Source organism: Ambystoma mexicanum, chromosome 11 (genome assembly GCF_040938575.1).
Source record: "Ambystoma mexicanum isolate Mex_15411 chromosome 11, UKY_AmexF1_1, whole genome shotgun sequence".
Taxonomy (NCBI): Eukaryota; Metazoa; Chordata; class Amphibia; order Caudata; family Ambystomatidae; genus Ambystoma; species Ambystoma mexicanum.
The window spans coordinates 55,911,406-55,931,756 of record NC_090934.1 but is presented as its reverse complement, the minus strand read 5'-3'; the positions used below and the strand labels follow the sequence as shown (position 1 = coordinate 55,931,756).

General features: G+C 43.2%; 1 protein-coding gene across 8 annotated transcripts in view; it reads right to left on the bottom strand.

The window, feature by feature from the left end:
• The window catches only part of COL16A1 (collagen type XVI alpha 1 chain), a 706,769-nt gene that overhangs the window by 235,306 nt on the left and 451,112 nt on the right, over positions 1 to 20,351 (bottom strand). For all 8 annotated transcript variants that reach the window (XM_069622515.1, XM_069622517.1, XM_069622520.1 and 5 more), the window contains one exon: positions 7,511 to 7,564. In XM_069622515.1, the coding sequence (XP_069478616.1) occupies positions 7,511 to 7,564 (54 nt within the window). The remainder of the gene's footprint in view (positions 1 to 7,510; positions 7,565 to 20,351) is intronic.

Genomic DNA, 20,351 nt, shown 5'->3' with positions numbered 1-20,351 from the left:
TGCAACTACTTCCACTGCAACTACTTCTGCTATAACTAATACCTATGATAGCTGGTGGCAATACGGAGGGTTCTATTAATACTGCTGCTGCTACTACATCTACTACTACTGTTACTACTGCTGCTACTACTGTGATTACTATAACTACTGTTGATGCTATTACTTCCACTGCAACTACTTCTGCTATTACTAATGCAGCTATTGCTAGCAGTACTGAGGGTACTATTAATACTGCTGCTGCTACTACATATACTACTACTAATGCTTCTACTACTGTGATTACTATTAATACTGCTGCTGATACTACTTCCACTGCAACTACTTCTGCTATTACTAATACCATGTCTGCTGGTAGTACAGAGGCTACTGTTAATACTGCTGTTGCTACTACTACTGTTACTACTGCTGCTACTACTGTGATTACTATTAATACTGCTGCTGCTACTACTATTTAATTAGCACTGTTGCTACTACTTTGATTACTATTACTACTGTTGATGCTACTACTTTCCCTGCAACTACTTCTGCTATTTCTAATACCACTACTTCTGGCAGTGCGTAGGATACTAATAATACTGCTGCTGCTACTACATCTACTACTACTACTACTGCTTCTACTACTGTGATTACTATTAATACTGCTGCTGCTACTACCATTACCACTGCTGCTACTACTGTGATTACTATTGCTACTGTTGATGCTACTACTTCCACTGCAACTTCTTCTGCTATTTTTAATACCACTACTTCTGGCAGTACGAAGGGTACTGTTAATACTGCTGCTGCTGCTCCATCTACTACTACTGCTGCTAATGCTGTGATTACTATTAATACTTCTGCTGCTAAACTAATGCTGCTACTGCTGTGATTACTATTACTACTGTTGTTGCTACTACCTCCACTGCAATTACTTCTGCTACTATAATACCACTACTGCTGGCAGGACAGAGGGTACTATTAATACTGCTGCTGCTACTACTGATGTTACTATGGCTGCTACTACTGTGATTACTATTACTACTGTTGATGCTACTACTTCCACTGCAACTACTTCTGCTATTACTAATACCATGTCTGCTGGTAGTAGAGAGGGTTCTATTAATACTGCTGCTGTTACTACTACTGTTACTACTGCTGCTACTACTGTGATTACTATTACTACTGTTTATGCAACTACTTCCACTGCAACTACTTCTGCTATAACTAATACCTATGATAGCTGGTGGCAATACGGAGGGTTCTATTAATACTGCTGCTGCTACTACATCTACTACTACTGTTACTACTGCTGCTACTACTGTGATTACTATAACTACTGTTGATGCTATTACTTCCACTGCAACTACTTCTGCTATTACTAATACAGCTATTGCTAGCAGTACTGAGGGTACTATTAATACTGCTGCTGCTACTACATATACTACTACTAATGCTTCTACTACTGTGATTACTATTAATACTGCTGCTGATACTACTTCCACTGCAACTACTTCTGCTATTACTAATACCATGTCTGCTGGTAGTACAGAGGCTACTGTTAATACTGCTGTTGCTACTACTACTGTTACTACTGCTGCTACTACTGTGATTACTATTAATACTGCTGCTGCTACTACTATTTAATTAGCACTGTTGCTACTACTTTGATTACTATTACTACTGTTGATGCTACTACTTTCCCTGCAACTACTTCTGCTATTTCTAATACCACTACTTCTGGCAGTGCGTAGGATACTATTAATACTGCTGCTGCTACTACATCTACTACTACTACTGCTTCTACTACTGTGATTACTATTAATACTGCTGCTGCTACTACCATTACCACTGCTGCTACTACTGTGATTACTATTGCTACTGTTGATGCTACTACTTCCACTGCAACTTCTTCTGCTATTTTTAATACCACTACTTCTGGCAGTACGAAGGGTACTGTTAATACTGCTGCTGCTGCTCCATCTACTACTACTGCTGCTAATGCTGTGATTACTATTAATACTTCTGCTGCTAAACTAATGCTGCTACTGCTGTGATTACTATTACTACTGTTGTTGCTACTACCTCCACTGCAATTACTTCTGCTACTATAATACCACTACTGCTGGCAGGACAGAGGGTACTATTAATACTGCTGCTGCTACTACTGATGTTACTACGGCTGCTACTACTGTGATTACTATTACTACTGTTGATGCTACTACTTCCACTGCAACTACTTCTGCTATTACTAATACCATGTCTGCTGGTAGTACAGAGGGTTCTATTAATACTGCTGCTGCTACTACTACTGTTACTACTGCTGCTACTACTGTGATTACTATTACTACTGTTTATGCAACTACTTCCACTGCAACCACTTCTGCTATAACTAATACCTATGATAGCTGGTGGCAATACGGAGGGTTCTATTAATACTGCTGCTGCTACTACATCTACTACTACTGTTACTACTGCTGCTACTACTGTGATTACTATAACTACTGTTGATGCTATTACTTCCACTGCAACTACTTCTGCTATTACTAATACAGCTATTGCTAGCAGTACTGAGGGTACTATTAATACTGCTGCTGCTACTACATATACTACTACTAATGCTTCTACTACTGTGATTACTATTAATACTGCTGCTGATACTACTTCCACTGCAACTACTTCTGCTATTACTAATACCATGTCTGCTGGTAGTACAGAGGGTACTGTTAATACTGCTGTTGCTACTACTACTGTTACTACTGCTGCTACTACTGTGATTACTATTAATACTGCTGCTGCTACTACTATTTAATTAGCACTGTTGCTACTACTTTGATTACTATTACTACTGTTGATGCTACTACTTTCCCTGCAACTACTTCTGCTATTTCTAATACCACTACTTCTGGCAGTGTGTAGGATACTATTAATACTGCTGCTGCTACTACATCTACTACTACTACTGCTTCTACTACTGTGATTACTATTAATACTGCTGCTGCTACTACCATTACCACTGCTGCTACTACTGTGATTACTATTACTACTGTTGTTGCTACTACCTGCACTGCAATTACTTCTGCTACTATAATACCACTACTGCTGGCAGGACAGAGGGTACTATTAATACTGCTGCTGCTGCTACTACTAATGTTACTACTGCTGCTATTACTGTGATTACTATTACTACTGTTGATGCTACTACTTCCACTTCAGCTATGTCTGCTATAATTAATACCATGATGGCAGTACAGAGGTTAATATTAATACTACTGCTGCTACTACATCTAATACTACTGTTACTACTGTTGCTACTACTGTGATTACCATTACTACTGTTGATGCTACAACTTCCACTGCAAATATGTCTGCTATTACTAATACCATGTCTGCTGGTAGTACAGAGGGTACTATTAATACTGCTGCTGCTACTACTACTGTTACTACTGCTGCTACTACTGTGATTACTGTTAATACTGCTGCTGCTACTACTATTATCACTGCTGTTACTACTGTGATTACAGTTACTACTGTTGATGCTATTACTTCCACTGCAACTTCTTCTGCTATTTCTAATACCACTACTTCTGGCAGTACGAAGAGTACTGTTAATACTGCTGCTGCTGCTCCATCTACTACTACTGCTGCTAATCCTGTGATTACTATTAATACTTCTGCTGCTAAACTAATGCTGCTACTACTGTGATTACTATTACTACTGTTGTTGCTACTACCTGCACTGCAATTACTTCTGCTACTATAATACCACTACTGCTGGCAGGACAGAGGGTACTATTAATACTGCTGCTGCTGCTACTACTAATGTTACTACTGCTGCTATTACTGTGATTACTATTACTACTGTTGATGCTACTACTTCCACTTCAGCTACGTCTGCTATAATTAATACCATGATGGCAGTACAGAGGTTAATATTAATACTACTGCTGCTACTACATCTAATACTACTGTTACTACTGTTGCTACTACTGTGATTACCATTACTACTGTTGATGCTACAACTTCCACTGCAAATACGTCTGCTATTACTAATACCATGTCTGCTGGTAGTACAGAGGGTAAAATTAATACCGCTGCTGCTACTACTACTGTTACTACTGCTGCTACTACTGTGATTACTATTAATACTGCTGCTGCTACTACTATTACCACTGCTGCTACTACTTTGATTACCATTACTACTATTGATGTTACTACTTTCCCTGCCACTACTTCTGCTATTTCTAAGACCACTACTTCTGGCAGTGCGTAGGATACTATTAATACTGCTGCTGCTACTACATCTACTACTATTGCTTCTACTACTGTGATTACTATTAATACTGCTGCTGCTAATATTATTACCACTGCTGCTACTACTGTGATTACTATTACTACTGTTGATGCTACTAGTTCCACTGCAACTTCTTCTGCTCTTTCTAATACCACTACCTCTGGCAGTATGAAGGGTACTGTTAATACTGCTGCTGCTTCTCCATCTACTACTACTGCTGCTAAGGCTGTGTTTACTATTAATACTTCTGCTGCTAAACTAATGCTGCTACTCCTATGATTACTATTTCTACTGTTGTTGCTACTACCTCCACTGCAATTACTTCTGCTACTATAATACCACTGCTGCTGGCAGGACAGAGGGTACTATTAATACTGCTGCTGCTGCTGCTACTACTAATGTTACTACTGCTGCTACTACTGTGATTACTATTACTACTGTTGATGCTACTACTTCCACTGCAACTACTTCTGCTATTACTAATACCATGATAGCTGACAGTACGGAGGGTACTATGAATACTACTCCTGTTACTACTGCTGCTACTAATGTAATTACCAGTACTACTGTTGATGCTACTACTTCCACTGCAACTACTTCTGCTATTACTAATACCACGTCTGCTGAAAGTATGGATGGTACTATTAATACTGCTGCTGCTACTACTACTGTTACTACTGATGCTACGGCTGTGATTACTATTACTACTGTTGATGCTACTACTATTATCACTGCTGCTACTACTGTGATTACAGTTACTACTGTTGATGCTGTTACTTCCACTGCAACTTCTTCTGCTATTTCTAATACCACTACTTCTGGCAGTACGAAGAGTACTGTTAATACTGCTGCTGCTGCTCCATCTACTACTACTGCTGCTAATCCTGTGATTACTATTAATACTTCTGCTGCTAAACTAATGCTGCTACTACTGTGATTACTATTACTACTGTTGTTGCTACTACCTGCACTGCAATTACTTCTGCTACTATAATACCACTACTGCTGGCAGGACAGAGGGTACTATTAATACTGCTTCTGCTGCTACTACTAATGTTACTACTGCTGCTATTACTGTGATTAATATTACTACTGTTGATGCTACTACTTCCACTTCAGCTACGTCTGCTATAATTAATACCATGATGGCAGTACAGAGGTTAATATTAATACTACTGCTGATACTACATCTACTACTACTGTTACTACTGTTGCTACTACTGTGATTACCATTACTACTGTTGATGCTACTACTTCCACTGCAAATACGTCTGATATTACTAATACCATGTCTGCTGGTAGTACAGAGGGTACTATTAATACTGCTGCTGCTACTACTACTGTTACTACTGCTGCTACTACTGTGATTACTATTAATACTGCTGCTGCTACTACTATTACCACTGCTGCTACTACTGTGATTACTATTACTACTGTTGATGCGACTACTTTCCCTGCCACTACGTCTGCTATTTCTAAGACCACTACTTCTGGCAGTGCGTAGGATACTATTAATACTGCTGCTGCTACTACATCTACTACTATTGCTTCTACTACTGTGATTACTATTAATACTGAAGGGTACTGTTAATATTGCTGCTGCTTCTCCATCTACTACTACTGCTGCTAATGCTGTGATTACTATTAATACTTCTGCAGCTAAACTAATGCTGCTACTCCTGTGATTACTACCTCTACTGCAATTACTTCTGCTACTATAATACCACTGCTGCTGGCAGGACAGAGGGTACTATTAATACTGCTGCTGCTGCTGTTACTACTAATGTTACTACTTCTGCTACTACTGTGATTACTATTACTACTGTTGATGCTACTACTTCCACTTCAGCTACGTCTGCTATAACTAATGCCATGATGGCAGTACAGAGGGTACTATTAATACTACTGCTGCTACTACATCTACTACTACTGTTACTGCTGCTGCTACTACTGTGATTACCATTACTACTGTTGATGCTACCACTTCCACTGCAACTACTTCTGCTATTACTAATACCATGTCTGCTGGTAGTACAGAGGCTACTATTAATACTGCTGCTGCTACTACTACTGTTACTACTGCTGCTACTACTGTGATTACTATTACTACTGTTGATGCTACTACTTCAACTGAAGCTATGTCTGCTATAATTAATGCCATGATGGCAGTACAGAGTGTACTATTAATACTACTGCTGTTGCTACATCTACTACTACTGTAACTACTGCTGCTACTAATGTAATTACCAGTACTACTGTTGATGCTACTACTTCCACTGCAACTACTTCTGCTATTACCAATACAGCTATTGCTAGCAGTACAGAGGGTACTATTAGGACTGCTGCTGCTACTGTATCTACTACTACAAATGTTACTACTACTGCTGCTACTACTGTGATTACTATTACTATTGTTGATGCTACTACTTCCACTGCAACTACTTCTGCTATTACTAATACCATGGGCCTCATTACGACCTTGGCGGTAAGGGGTTTACGCCAGCGTTAACTGTGCCGACCCCTTACCGCCAATTACGAGTTCCCTCAGCGCCATGGTGATTTTAACGCCTGCTTTTTGCAGGCGTTAAAAACCATGGCGCTAAGGGAACTTGGTGTTAATTACGCCACCGTAATTTACGGTGGCGTAATTAACGCCTTCCCCACTCCCATTATGCCCTATGGGGCAAGAATGGGAATGGGGAAGGGTAAAATGGGGATTGGGGACTTACCGCCCCGCCAAGGTCGGAATGGGGCGGTAAGTCCGCCAACCCCCATGGCGGAATTTTCTCATTTCCGCCATGGACCATGGTGCTAATTGCACCATGGTCCTCCGCCAAGGTCGTAATGAGGCCCCATGTCTGCTGGTAGTACAGAGGCTACTATTAATACTGCGGCTGTTACTACTACTGTTACTACTGCTGCTACTACTGGGATTACTATTACTACTGTTGATGCTACTACTTCCACTGCAACTACTGCTGGCAGTACTGGGGGTACTGTTAATACTGCTGCTGCTACTAGCTTTTCTAGTACTACTAATATATGATGACTGCTGTTTCTGCAACTACTTTGATACTATTAATACCACTACTGTTAATAGTACTGCCACTCTAATACTTCTGCTACTACCAAATGCTAAACTACCCCACTATAACTATGCAGAGGTGATGGAACGAGAAAGAGGATACTAGGATGGTTGGGAGGGGGAGTGAGCACTCATGTTTCAGGACCCACACTTACCTTCTCTCCTTTCACTCCCTCTGGCCCTGGTAGTCCAGCCTCCCCTTGACTTCCCTGCAAAGAAACAGAAAACTGCAGTGAGGCGGCGCCCAGCATATGTTGTCATCTCCCCCTGACACTCCTTCTGTCCACTCTACTCTGTGAGGAAGAAGGTGCTGTCACAATCGGGATGGGTGTGGGGGGGGGGCACTGCACTTACCTGGGGCCATGACTCACTGAAAGGACTGGGGATTCCTTGCGCTGTTGAGAGTAGAGTGTACGCCTCTAGTATGGAACTAAGGCCACTGGGGAAAACTGCAACCTTAAAGTTTGCTGTACAGAGCAGCCTGCCCATGCGTGCCTCTATTTAGTGAGGGCCTCAGTAAAGAAAGATACCAACCATTTTTCCCTACTCCTTGTATCTTATATTTTTCTTTCGATGGGAGTACGTTGTTGCAATATAATTCCACACCTGCAGGCACAAACGTGTCAGGAGTTACCCAGCCACCCGCCATTAACCATGACCAAGGCCCCAGAAAATGGGCCTTCTGACGCCCACAACAGAGCCTCGAAAACAAGGACCCTCCGAGCGAGCAAACACAACATACACCGTACCAGCCAGAGCATCTCTCCTGGAGATCCACTACAGGAAACCACCAGGACAGACACAGCCGGCTCTTCGGGTTCCAGAAAGTAACCAGGAACCAGGGCCTCCTACCAGCAAGCAGAGACGCTCACTCCGACCAATATGCTCACTCTCCACTTTACACCAACAAACAAAAGAACGCAGCTATACCCCTCGATCAAGTAGGGCCTAGCTACCGGCATACCTATGCTACTTTTGTAACACTTTAAAGTATGTTAGAACGCAGTGGGCCCCACCAACAAATAGGCCCAGCTGCACACATTGGGCCTCATTACAAGTGAGGCGGTAAGGGGTTAACGGTTCCGGTAAAGGTGCCGGTGCCATTAACCCCGTACCGCCTCATTACGAGGTCCCCTCGCGGGACCTGCTCTGGACGTCTGGTCAGACCAGGCGTCCTTTGCGGGTCCCGCGAGGAGACCAGCATGCTAACAATGGGCCCGTCATTAACGGCCCGTTGTTAGCATGCTCCCCATTCCCATTGAGCCCTATGAGGGCTCAAATGGGAATGGGGATGGTCCGGGTCCGGGTTCCCTGAATGCGGAAATACTGGGCCCTCCGAAGTCGGAATGGCCTGATATTTCCCCATTCAGAGACCACGGACCCGAGTTTGGAGGCAGCCATGCCCTTACTAAGGGCATGGCTGCCTCCAAACCTGTAATGAGGCCCATTATCTCTTACACAGGCCCCAAGGCCGCCAGAATGCAGACACGGAAGCCATCTACCTTGCTGCATACATTACACTGATCTCTCACAAGCACTGCACTGCACCGAGCATTAGAATGCGAACACCTCAACACAAAATGCACTGGCTGCACACATACCGAGTGCACCCAAGCACTATATAGTACCCAATTCTCTCCACTGACCTGGACCACGGTCCCCAAGGGCCTTCAACCCACAGCGCTTTGAGATCATACCAACGGTATATAAGGTGCTATACAAATACAAAATACCAAAACATAACATAACATATTCAGTACCATGATGTCACGCCCCCGTCATTGCCTCTTCCGCTGACACTGCACTCGCTGTTCCCAAATGCCAGCCTCGTGTTCCTGTCATAAAACCAAAGTGGTGCTCACAAAGGAATGTTTGGTAAGGGTAGGATGAGGCAACTAAGCAGGGCTTTGAGTGGGCCAGGGCTAGCCAGGTCTCAGCCCCAGCAGTCTCCAAATATGGACCTTGAGCCGTGGCTCTGCAGTTTTTTTCCGGACTGACTTTCCAGACCAGATCTCTCCTCCTGCAGTAATACAAATACGAAGCTGAGTGGCACTACAGGTTCTCGACCAGTAGATGACACTATCAGATATGAATATAATTACAACATCAGTTAAATACATTTTGAATTCGGCTTCTTTAACCGTTTTCCTTAATGCAACACATTATATTAAATAATGGACATTACAATGATGTTAATTAGAACCTAAGAATCATTGAATCATGGATTTCTTTCAAACGATCAATGGGATTGTACGGTGCAGTGACCCAATTTCATTTGAAGTTCTATTTTATATACAAATATTTGTATTTTGGTCTTTTCAAGTGCACTTATATTATTTAATATATGTATTAAAGTAGCATGTACTCCCTTTCATAGCATGCATGAGAACTCGATTGGGACTGTTGGGTCACTCTTAATTACGTAGGCCTTTGGGATTCGTGGACGTGCCAGACCTTTTTTAGGCCCCACCCTTAAAAAAGTGCATCATGGCTTGCCCGTGGTCCCCCAAAACCCCTCGATTTCTTATCCGACTTAAAGCACTGTAACTGAGCTCACAGAAGTTTCACCGGCCAGTACCACCAGCCTGATGGCAGACAACCTGGTAGGGTTCTCTGGAGGGTATCGCTGCTCTAAGACCACCTGGTAGGGTTCTCTGGGGGTATTCCTGATGCCAGACCATCTGGTAGGGTTCTCTGGAGGAGGGTATCTCTGATGCCAGGCCACCTTGTAGGGATATCTGAGGGCCCTGATGTCAGACCACCTGGTAGGGTTCTCTGTAGGATATTTCTGATGCCAGACCACCTGGTAGGGTTCTCTGTAGGGTATTTCTGATGCCAGACCACCTGGTAGGGTTTGCTGAAGGGTATCCATGTTGCCTGACCATCTGGTAGGGTTCTCTGGAGGGTATCTCTGATGCCAGACCACCTGGTAGGGTTCTCTGGAGAGTATCCCTGATGCCTGACCAGCTGGTAGGGTTCTCAGTAGGGTATTTCTGATGCCAGACCACCTGGTAGGGTTCGCTGAAGGGTATCCCTGATGTCAGACCAGCTGGTAGGGTTCTTTGGGGGTATCCCTGATGCCAGACCACCTGGTAGGGTTCTCTAGAGGGTATCTCTGATGCCAGACCACCTGGTAGGGTTCTCTGGAGAGTATCTCTGATGCCTGACCACCTGGTAGGGTTCTCTGGAAGGTATCCCTGATGCCAGACCACCTGGTAAGGTTCTATGAAGAGTATCGCTGATGTCAGACCAGCTGGTAGGGTTCTCTGTGGGTATCCCTGTTGCCAGACCACCTGGTAGAGTTCTCTGGAGAGTATCCCTGATGCCTGACCACCTGGTAATGTTCTCTGGAGTGTATTCCTGATGCCAGACCACCTGATAGGGTTCTCTGGAGGGTATCGCTGATGTCAGACCAGCTGGTAGGGTTCTCTGGGAGTATCCCTGATGCGAGACCACCTGGTAGGGTTCTCTGGAGAGTATCCCTGATGCCAGACCACCTGGTAGGGTTCTCTGGAGGGTATCACTAATGTCAGACCACCTGGTAGGGTTCTCTGGAGGGTATCACTAATGTCAGACCACCTGGTAGGGTTCTCTGGAGAGTATCCCTGATGCCAGACCACCTGGTAGGATTCTCAGTAGGGTATTTCTGATGCCAGACCACCTGGTAGGGTTCACTTGAGGGTATCCCTGATGTCAGACCAGCTGGTAGGGTTCTCTGGGGATAACCCTGATGCCAGACCACCTGGTAGGGTTATCTGGAGGGTATCTCTGATGCCAGACCACCTGGTAGGGTTCTCTGGAGGGTATCACTAATGTCAGACCACCTGGTAGGGTTCTCTGGAGGGTATCCCTGATGCCAGACCACCTGGTAGGGTTCTCTGGAGAGTATCCCTGATGCCAGACCACCTGGTAGGATTCTCAGTAGGGTATTTCTGATGCCAGACCACCTGGTAGGGTTCGCTTGAGGGTATCCCTGATGTCAGACCAGCTGGTAGGGTTCTCTGGGGATATCCCTGATGCCAGACCACCTGGTAGGGTTATCTGGAGGGTATCTCTGATGCCAGACCACCTGGTAGAGTTCTCTGGAGGGTATCACTGATGCCTGTCCACCTGGTAGGGTTCTATGGAGGGTATCTCGTGAAAATGTTGCAAACACAAAATCTCTCGCAATAATGCTGCAAAAAAAGTTTGCCATGGTAAAAATGTAAGCAGGGAAAAATATCTCTGAGGCACATTTCTTTTTTAAAACACCATCCAGCACCGACATCCGGAAATGCCAGGAAAGGAATTTAAATGGTCAATAAGTGCATTCCTAGAGCTTGTGAGAGGGCTTATTGACTTTGAAAACGACAAGTTGGCTTGGAGAGTGTTTGCTCTGGCGACGTTATTACCATGGCAACGTTTATGATTGTGACTTTACTGAGGCAACAGTGCACATAAAGAACTATTTATAAAGGAACGCATTCTCAAGTAGATCCTTACGGAGATGGCACACACTATTCGTTGCCAAGTTTGTGAACCGCGAGCACAGAAGCTGCTTGCACCCTAGGGTGTTGCGCACTTACAGACCTCTAGCACAAGAGCTTTGCTACCTGGCAGCAGAAAACAAGCATTGGCAGAGCCATCAGTTTTGGCTTGTGTGTAAGTATTAGGCATTTGTCAGGCAGTGCTATTAGATGCCCAGGTACTCGCACCATACGCCGCACGCAAACATCAATGGCCAGTTTATACCACTACGCCTGTGCCTGGTAAGTATCCATTCCCATGCCCACACAAACACCCAACCATTTGGGCTTGCCATTGCTTGTTTTAAGCACTTTTCATGTTATTGACATGCTGTGATGCATGTTTGGAGATTACTTGATGAGTCAATTGTGACGATTGACTTTGGGGGCCCATCCGTTCCCCTGAGCATGCACTGAGCGGAGCGTCAGCTTTATAAGTCCCCCTCCCCCAGCTAGGGTGACCAGATAAAAAAAAAAAAGAAAAAAAAAAAAAACTGGACAGGCCATAGATACAGAAGTAGGACTAATATAAACACAAATACAACTGTAGTCCTAGTTCTATGTCGCTGGCTGTTGCGGGGGGCAGAGAGGGGGTGCAGGCACTCTTCTCTCATTGGAGGAGAGCGGTGTCAGGTTCCTTCCCCTATTCAGGCTATCTTTTTCCTCATTCAAGTTTCCTTCTCCTTATTTCACTTTAATTATCCTTTTCAGATTAGCCTTGTGTGGGTGGGAAGTTTTCCATTATAGTTGGTTTGGCCTTAACTTGCTGATTCAGAATCCTGGTTCTGACCCAAGGCAAAATGGAGTCTCACAGTGTCAGCTCTGATTGGTTGGAAGACAATGCAGAACAACAATGAACATTCTAAACTGTCACTCTGCCTTTCATCATCAAAACCCCATCTGAGAGGACGTGTTTAGTGGCTGCTCCTGCTTTAGACTTGGGCCTGGTGGATTTTATCCTTCAGGTGTTAGCAGTTGAGCGGCTACTTTCTTGGGGGTTCCGGGAGAAGACATCAGTGGACAGGAATTCGTTTTTGAAGACAGGAGACTCAGAAGATCTTTATGAATCCGCTCAGGAGATAAGTGACTTTATTAGTACAGTAACTCTGTTCTTCCCCAATGACATTTTCGTTGAAAACATTTGAGAAAAGTTATTTTTTGTACTATTACTATTGAACTTTAAAAGTGCGCGTGTGTTTTCCAGCGCGGTAGCGCGAGAATCTGTTGGTCGCGTGCGACTTCAAGTGCGCGTGTGTTTCCCAGCGCGGTAGCGCGAGAATCTGTTGGTCGCGTGCGACTTCAAGTGCGCGTGTGTTTCCCAGCGCTGTAGTGCGAGAATCTGTTGGTCGCGTGGGACTTCAAGTGCGCGTGTGTTTCCCAGCGCTGTAGTGCGAGAATCTGTTGGTCGCGTGCAACTTCAAGTGCGCGTGTGTTTTCCAGCGTGGGAGTTCCGTAGCGCGAGGATCTATTAATCGCGTGCGACTTCAAGTGCGCGTGTGTTTCCCAGCACGGGAGTTCCGTAGCGTGAGGATCTAAGAATCGCGTGCGTATTCAAGTGCGCGTGTGTTTTTTCAGCGCGGGTGTTCCGTAGCGCTTGGATCTAGGAATCGTGTGTGTATTATGTGCGCGTGTTTTCAATAGCGCTTGTGCTCCTAGGCGCGAGAAACTTTTTGTCGCGTGTGAACTAAAGAGCGCGTGTGTTTTCTGACGCGATAATCTAAGAACCGCGTGAGATTATTGTCGCACGTGTGGTTTCTAGCGCGTGTCCTATTTTTTTGCGTGTATACGTTCGTGGGTGAACTTTTTGCGTGCGTTCTTCAATCCAGGAAGATTTCAACGAGAAGCTCATCTGTATGGACATAACCCGCATGTGAGGGTAACACGTGTATTCTTCAAGGATTAAAAAACTCAACAGAAGTGTAAATAGTTTGAACAGCTTTGAAAGAAAAATAAGAAAGAATCTATATGAGACAATCTAACTGGATATCAGTGCGTTTTGGAAAAGAGACAATGAACTAAACTTTCCAGAATGGCCTCAAGTAAGAAGTTGCTATAAACTTCATGAGTCTCAAGTAAGAGAGATTTTCAGCTTCTTACAAACTTCTCTAAGAAATTTCAAGAGAAGAACCAGGTATGATTCTTAATTTTTAGTTAAGGATTTCATATTTTCCCATTCATAAGGTTAGTAAGTAAATAAAGGAATTGTATATGCTTTTCTTGTATCCTCTGCAGGTTCAGCTCTGATTAGCCTTGACGCAGTCTGCCTGGTGTTGTTTTGTTATCCACTTCCCCCTTTCCCTTTGGGGTGTAGTTAACAGAGCTGAATTGAAATCTAGTTCTGGGAATTACATTTCAGGGGGATTGTCGGGGGTTCAGCAGCTTCCGCGGACACAGGACCTCTCAGCCTGACAGAATGAAAGGCCAATAATTTAGTCCGCCCGAGCTGTCATGAACCCCGACGAATCCATGGAGATGTTAGGATCTTTGATCAGGGAGTTACGGGAGGAGTTGAAAATATCTCGGGATGAAAATGCATTACTTAGTCAAAAGGTGGATGACTTGAGTGTTAAAGTTACACAAATTCAACAGAGGGGTGTAAGGAGAGAGGATGAGGTTTCAGGGGGCGCTGGTTCTCCACCAGAGTTAGAAAGAGAAGATGAAGATCATTTACCACCAATACAACGGGCGCCTCCAGTGACAGAAGGGGTAAGGAGTTTAATTATGCCAGTTCCTTTGGCGCCTCCAGAACGTTATCATGGGGATCATAAGAGGTTTAGGGTGTTTTTGACACAATGTGAATTACATTTTATGAGCAGACCAGAATTATTTCCATCGGATGCTTCTAAGATAACTTTTATGTTGTCCTATCTTTCTGGGGAGGCATCTGCTTGGGCTGGGTTGTTGGTGAGTCAAAAGAGTGCGGTTTTAGGAAACTACACTAGTTTTTTAGAGACATTCCGAAAGATGTTTGATAGAAGACAGTTATCTCTGGAAGTGGATGGTGAACTTTTAGAACTAAAGCAAGGAAATAGAGACTTGGTTGCTTATATAACACAATTTAAATCCCTTGTGTTAGAAAGCAAGTGGCCCGAGGTTAAACAGGCTTCGTTGTTTTATCGGGGCCTTAGAGATGAGTTAAAAGATGCATTGTCTGGAGTAGTTGAACGCCCTTCTACTTGTGAAGGTCTGATTGATTTGGTTATTCAATTGGACTTTCGTTTGAGTGAAAGGAAGGCAGAGAGGCATCATTGTGGGAGTGATGTCAAGTCTCTAGTTAGAGTAGATAAACCTAAAGTAGAGAGTAGATCCAAAGGAAACAATCCATCTTCTAGAATCAGAGGTCCTTTAACAGTGGAAGAAAAGACTAGGAGGAGAGAAAACAATCTGTGTTTATATTGTGGAAGAGGTGGGCACTTTTTAGGAAACTGTCCGTACACTCCCAAGAAGACTCCTTCCTCAGCAGTCAAGGTACAACAGATCGCCAATACGGTGCAGACAGCGGTTCCCCATATAACCGTAAATGTATCCTTATTTTTTGAGTTGGAATGTAAGGGAAATGGTCCCGTAATAATTGACTCTGGTGCCACTGGAAATTTTATGGATTGGGGGTTGGCAAAATCTTTGGGAATTCCAATTATTCAGAAGGAGGTTGTAGAGCAGGCTAGGGCTGTTGATGGTACGTATCTATCTTCGGGGCCAATTACTCATAGGACTGGTTCTTTAACTTTGGAGTTATCAGGAGGTCACAAAGAGATAATTTCATTTGAGTTAATTGATGCTCCTTTGTTGAAAATCATCTTGGGTATGCCTTGGCTTACTCTCCATAATCCCCTGATTGATTGGAGTGCTAGGACAATTGACATGCAGTCAGAGTTTTGTAAGGAGAATTGCTTTGCAGGAAGTCTCTTAGGGGAAGATGTAAAACAAAGTAATTCTGTGTCAAGTTTTCTGGCTGAGACTGGAATTGGATGTCATGATGTGGGAGCTGTAGTGGGTCATCTTCCCCAGTGTTACAAAGATTTTTGGGACGTATTTGATGAGAAAGTGGCAGGAGAATTACCACCTCATAGGCCCTTTGATTGTAAAATTGAACTGGAGCCAGGAACAATGTTGCCTAGTAGTAGGGTATATGCTCTTACTGAGAAAGAGAATGATTATTTAAAAGAATATTTGTCGGAAAATTTGGCCAAAGGGTTTATTCGTCATTCTAAGTCACCGGCGGCCTCTCCTTTATTTTTTGTACCAAAACCGGATGGCACACTTCGGACTTGCATAGATTATCGAGCAGTCAACAAAGTCACTATTAAGAACCGGTATCCTCGTCCTCTCATCTCGGAAATGCTTAATCAAATACAAGGAGCAAATATTTTCTCTAAATTAGATTTGAGAGGAGCTTATCATCTTGTACGTGTGCAGGAGGGGGACGAATGGAAAACAGCGTTTAAGACCAGGTTTGGGCTGTTTGAATATCAAGTTATGCCATTCGGTCTATGTAATGCTCCAGCGGCTTTCCAATTTTTCATTGATGAAGTTTTTAGAGAATACCTGGATATTTTTGTTGTGGTGTATATTGATGATATTTTGATTTTCTCTTCTGACCTGGATCAACATCAGAAACATGTACGCTTAGTCTTACAAAAGCTGTGAGAAAACCATTTGTTTGCCAAATTGGAAAAAAGTCAATTCCATACAGATTCTGTGGAGTTTTTAGGTTTTATAATTTCACCTAAGGGTTTAGAAATGAATCCTAAAAAGGTGCAAGCAGTTCTTGAATGGCCCTCTCCTACTAAGGTTAAGGAAATACAAAGTTTCTTAGGGTTTGCCAATTTTTATAGGAGATTTATAGAAGGTTTTTCTCGGCTGGTTGTTCCTATAACGAGACTTTTAAAAAAAGGAGTGAAATTTGACTGGGACCTTGAAGCAGAAAAAGCTTTTCAAGAGTTAAAACAAAGATTTACTTCTAGTCCAATTCTAATTCATCCTGATCTCTCTAAACCTTTTTTTGTGGAGGCGGACGCTTCAAATTTGGCGTTGGGGGTGGTGCTTTCTCAAAGAAATGAAACTACTGGTCAAATACATCCAGTTGCTTTTTTTTCTAGGAAGTTTTCTGCTGCTGAAGTGAACTACACAATTGCTGATCGTGAACTATTAGCAATAAAGTCTGCTTTTGAAGAATGGAGACATTTTCTAAAAGGAGCAAGACATACAGTAACAGTCCTTACTGATCATCGAAATGTATTGTTTTTAAAATCTGCAAGAACTTTGTCTCCACGACAACTTCGTTGGTCCTTATTCTTTGCCGATTATGATTTCATTGTGACTTTTAAGCCCGGTAGTCAGAACAAAAAGGCTGATGCGTTATCCCGCCAATTTCCTGGAAGTGAGGAGAGAGAGATTCTAGAACCAGAACCTATAATTGCTCCAGAACGTTTTTTGTTAGCCGGAGCCATTAAAGAAATGGATTTCTTGAATGAAGTTCGTCAGAATATGTCTTTGCAGAAGATGGAGGAGTGGGTGAGACTGGATCCAGCCAGAAGTTTGAAAGACAATCTACCTTATTTTGATAACAAGCTTTATGTACCTACTGAAAAGTTAAGAGAAAAGGTTTTGAGAAATTGTCATGAATCCATTTTATCTGGACATCCTGGTTTCCGAAAAACTCTGGAATTGGTTCGAAGAAATTTCTGGTGGGAAAATATTCGCCAAGACACATTGAACTTTGTTAAAACTTGTGTAGTCTGTGCACAAGCAAAAAGTCAAGTTGGGAAGCCGCATGGTTTATTGGAGCCGTTGCCTGTTCCTCCTCGTCCTTGGCACACTATTTCTATGGATTTCATAGTTGATCTCCCTCAAGATAAAGGTTGTACTACCATTCTTGTTGTGGTCGATCTTCTTACGAAAGAAGCACATTTTTTACCAATGGAGGGAGAGGTTACCGTGGAAAAACTGGCTCATAGTTTTTTGCAAGGTATAGTTAGACTACATGGACTCCCAAGTCAAGTTATCTCTGACAGGGGATCTCAATTTATTTCAAAATTCTGGAGGGCTTTCTGTAAGAAACTTGGAGTGGAAGTTAGTTTGACTTCTGGGTATCATCCGGAAAGTAATGGACAAGTGGAGAGAGTAAATCAAGAATTGGAGAAGTTTTTAAGGTGTTATTTACAAGCTACAGAGGAATGGGTGGATTTGGTGTGGTTGGCCGAATTCTCTTACAACAATTGTGGTAAAGATGCTACTTCTATGTCCCCTTTCTTTTTGGGTCGGGGGTTTCATCCTCGCTTTCTGAGTTTTGAGGTGTTGGAGGATTCAGGGAATACTAGAGTGGAAGATCGTTTGTTGTTAATGAAAAATAACTTGGATAGAGCAAAAAAGGTACTGGGAGAAAACAAGTTGAAATATAAAAGGTGTGCAGATTTGAGAAGGAAGGCTGGTCCTGAATATAAGGTGGGAGACTTAGTTTGGCTTTCTACACGATACCTGAAAATTAAGGGAAAGAATAAGTTCAGTCCACGATTTGTAGGCCCTTTTGAGGTAGAGAGAATCATCAATCCTGTGGCAGTACGATTGAAATTACCCAAGCAATTGAAGGTACATCCTACTTTCCATGTTAGTCTTCTTAAACCAGTTTGTTCAGGAACTAGATTTAGAACACCACCTTCCCCTGTGATTTTGGAGGATTCATCTGAGGAATTTGTGGTTAAACAAATTTTGGATTCCAGGAAAGTGAAGGGAAGGTTGCAGTATTTAATTGATTGGGAGGGATATGGACCAGAGGAACGATCATGGGAAGATTCAGTTGATGTACATGCCCCCCGATTAGTTGCTAAGTTTCATGCAAAAAATCCACATAAGGTAGGCCCAGAGACTGGGCATTAGGAGGGGGGTACTGTCAGGTTCCTTCCCCTATTCAGGCTATCTTTTTCCTCATTCAAGTTTCCTTCTCCTTATTTCACTTTAATTATCCTTTTCAGATTAGCCTTGTGTGGGTGGGAAGTTTTCTATTATAGTTGGTTTGGCCTTAACTTGCTGATTCAGAATCCTGGTTCTGACCCAAGGCAAAATGGAGTCTCACAGTGTCAGCTCTGATTGGTTGGAAGACAATGCAGAACAACAATGAACATTCTAAACTGTCACTCTGTGCCTTTCATCATCAAAACCCCATCTGAGAGGACGTGTTTAGTGGCTGCTCCTGCTTTAGACTTGGGCCTGGTGGATTTTATCCTTCAGGTGTTAGCAGTTGAGCGGCTACTTTCTTGGGGGTTCCGGGAGAAGACATCAGTGGACAGGAATTCGTTTTTGAAGACAGGAGACTCAGAAGATCTTTATGAATCCGCTCAGGAGATAAGTGACTTTATTAGTACAGTAACTCTGTTCTTCCCCAATGACATTTTCGTTGAAAACATTTGAGAAAAGTTATTTTTTGTACTAGTACTATTGAACTTTAAAAGTGCGCGTGTGTTTTCCAGCGCGGTAGCGCGAGAATCTGTTGGTCGCGTGCGACTTCAAGTGCGCGTGTGTTTCCCAGCGCGGTAGCGCGAGAATCTGTTGGTCGCGTGCGACTTCAAGTGCACGTGTGTTTCCCAGCGCTGTAGTGCGAGAATCTGTTGGTCGCGTGCGACTTCAAGTGCGCGTGTGTTTCCCAGCACGGTAGCGCGAGAATCTGTCTGTCGCGTGCAACTTCAAGTGCGCGTGTGTTTTCCAGCGCGGGAGTTCCGTAGCGCGAGAATCTGTTAATCGCGTGCGACTTCAAGTGCGCGTGTGTTTCCCAGCACGGGAGTTCCGTAGCGTGAGGATCTAAGAATCGCGTGCGTATTCAAGTGCGCGTGTGTTTTTTCAGCGCGGGTGTTCCGTAGCGCGTGGATCTAGGAATCGCGTGTGTATTATGTGCGTGTGTTTTCAATAGCGCTTGTGCTCCTAGGCGCGAGAAACTTTTTGTCGCGTGTGAACTAAAGAGCGCGGGTGTTTTCTGACGCGATAATCTAAGAACCGCGTGAGATTATTGTCGCACATGTGGTTTCTAGCGCGTGTCCTATTTTTTTGCGTGTATACGTTCGTAGGTGAACTTTTTGCGCGTGTTCTTCAATCCAGGAAGATTTCAACGAGAAGCTCATCTGTATGGACATAACCCGCATGTGAGGGTAACACGTGTATTCTTCAAGGATTAAAAAACTCAACAGAAGTGTAAATAGTTTGAACAGTTTTGAAAGAAAAATAAGAAAGAATCTATATGAGACAATCTAACTGGATATCAGTGCGTTTTGGAAAAGAGACAATGAACTAAACTTTCCAGAATGGCCTCAAGTAAGAAGTTGCTATAAACTTCATGAGTCTCAAGTAAGAGAGATTTTCAGCTTCTTACAAACTTCTCTAAGAAATTTCAAGAAAAGAACCAGGTATGATTCTTAATTTTTAGTTAAGGATTTAATATTTTCCCATTCATAAGGTTAGTAAGTAAATAAAGGAATTGTATCTGCTTTTCTCATATCCTCTG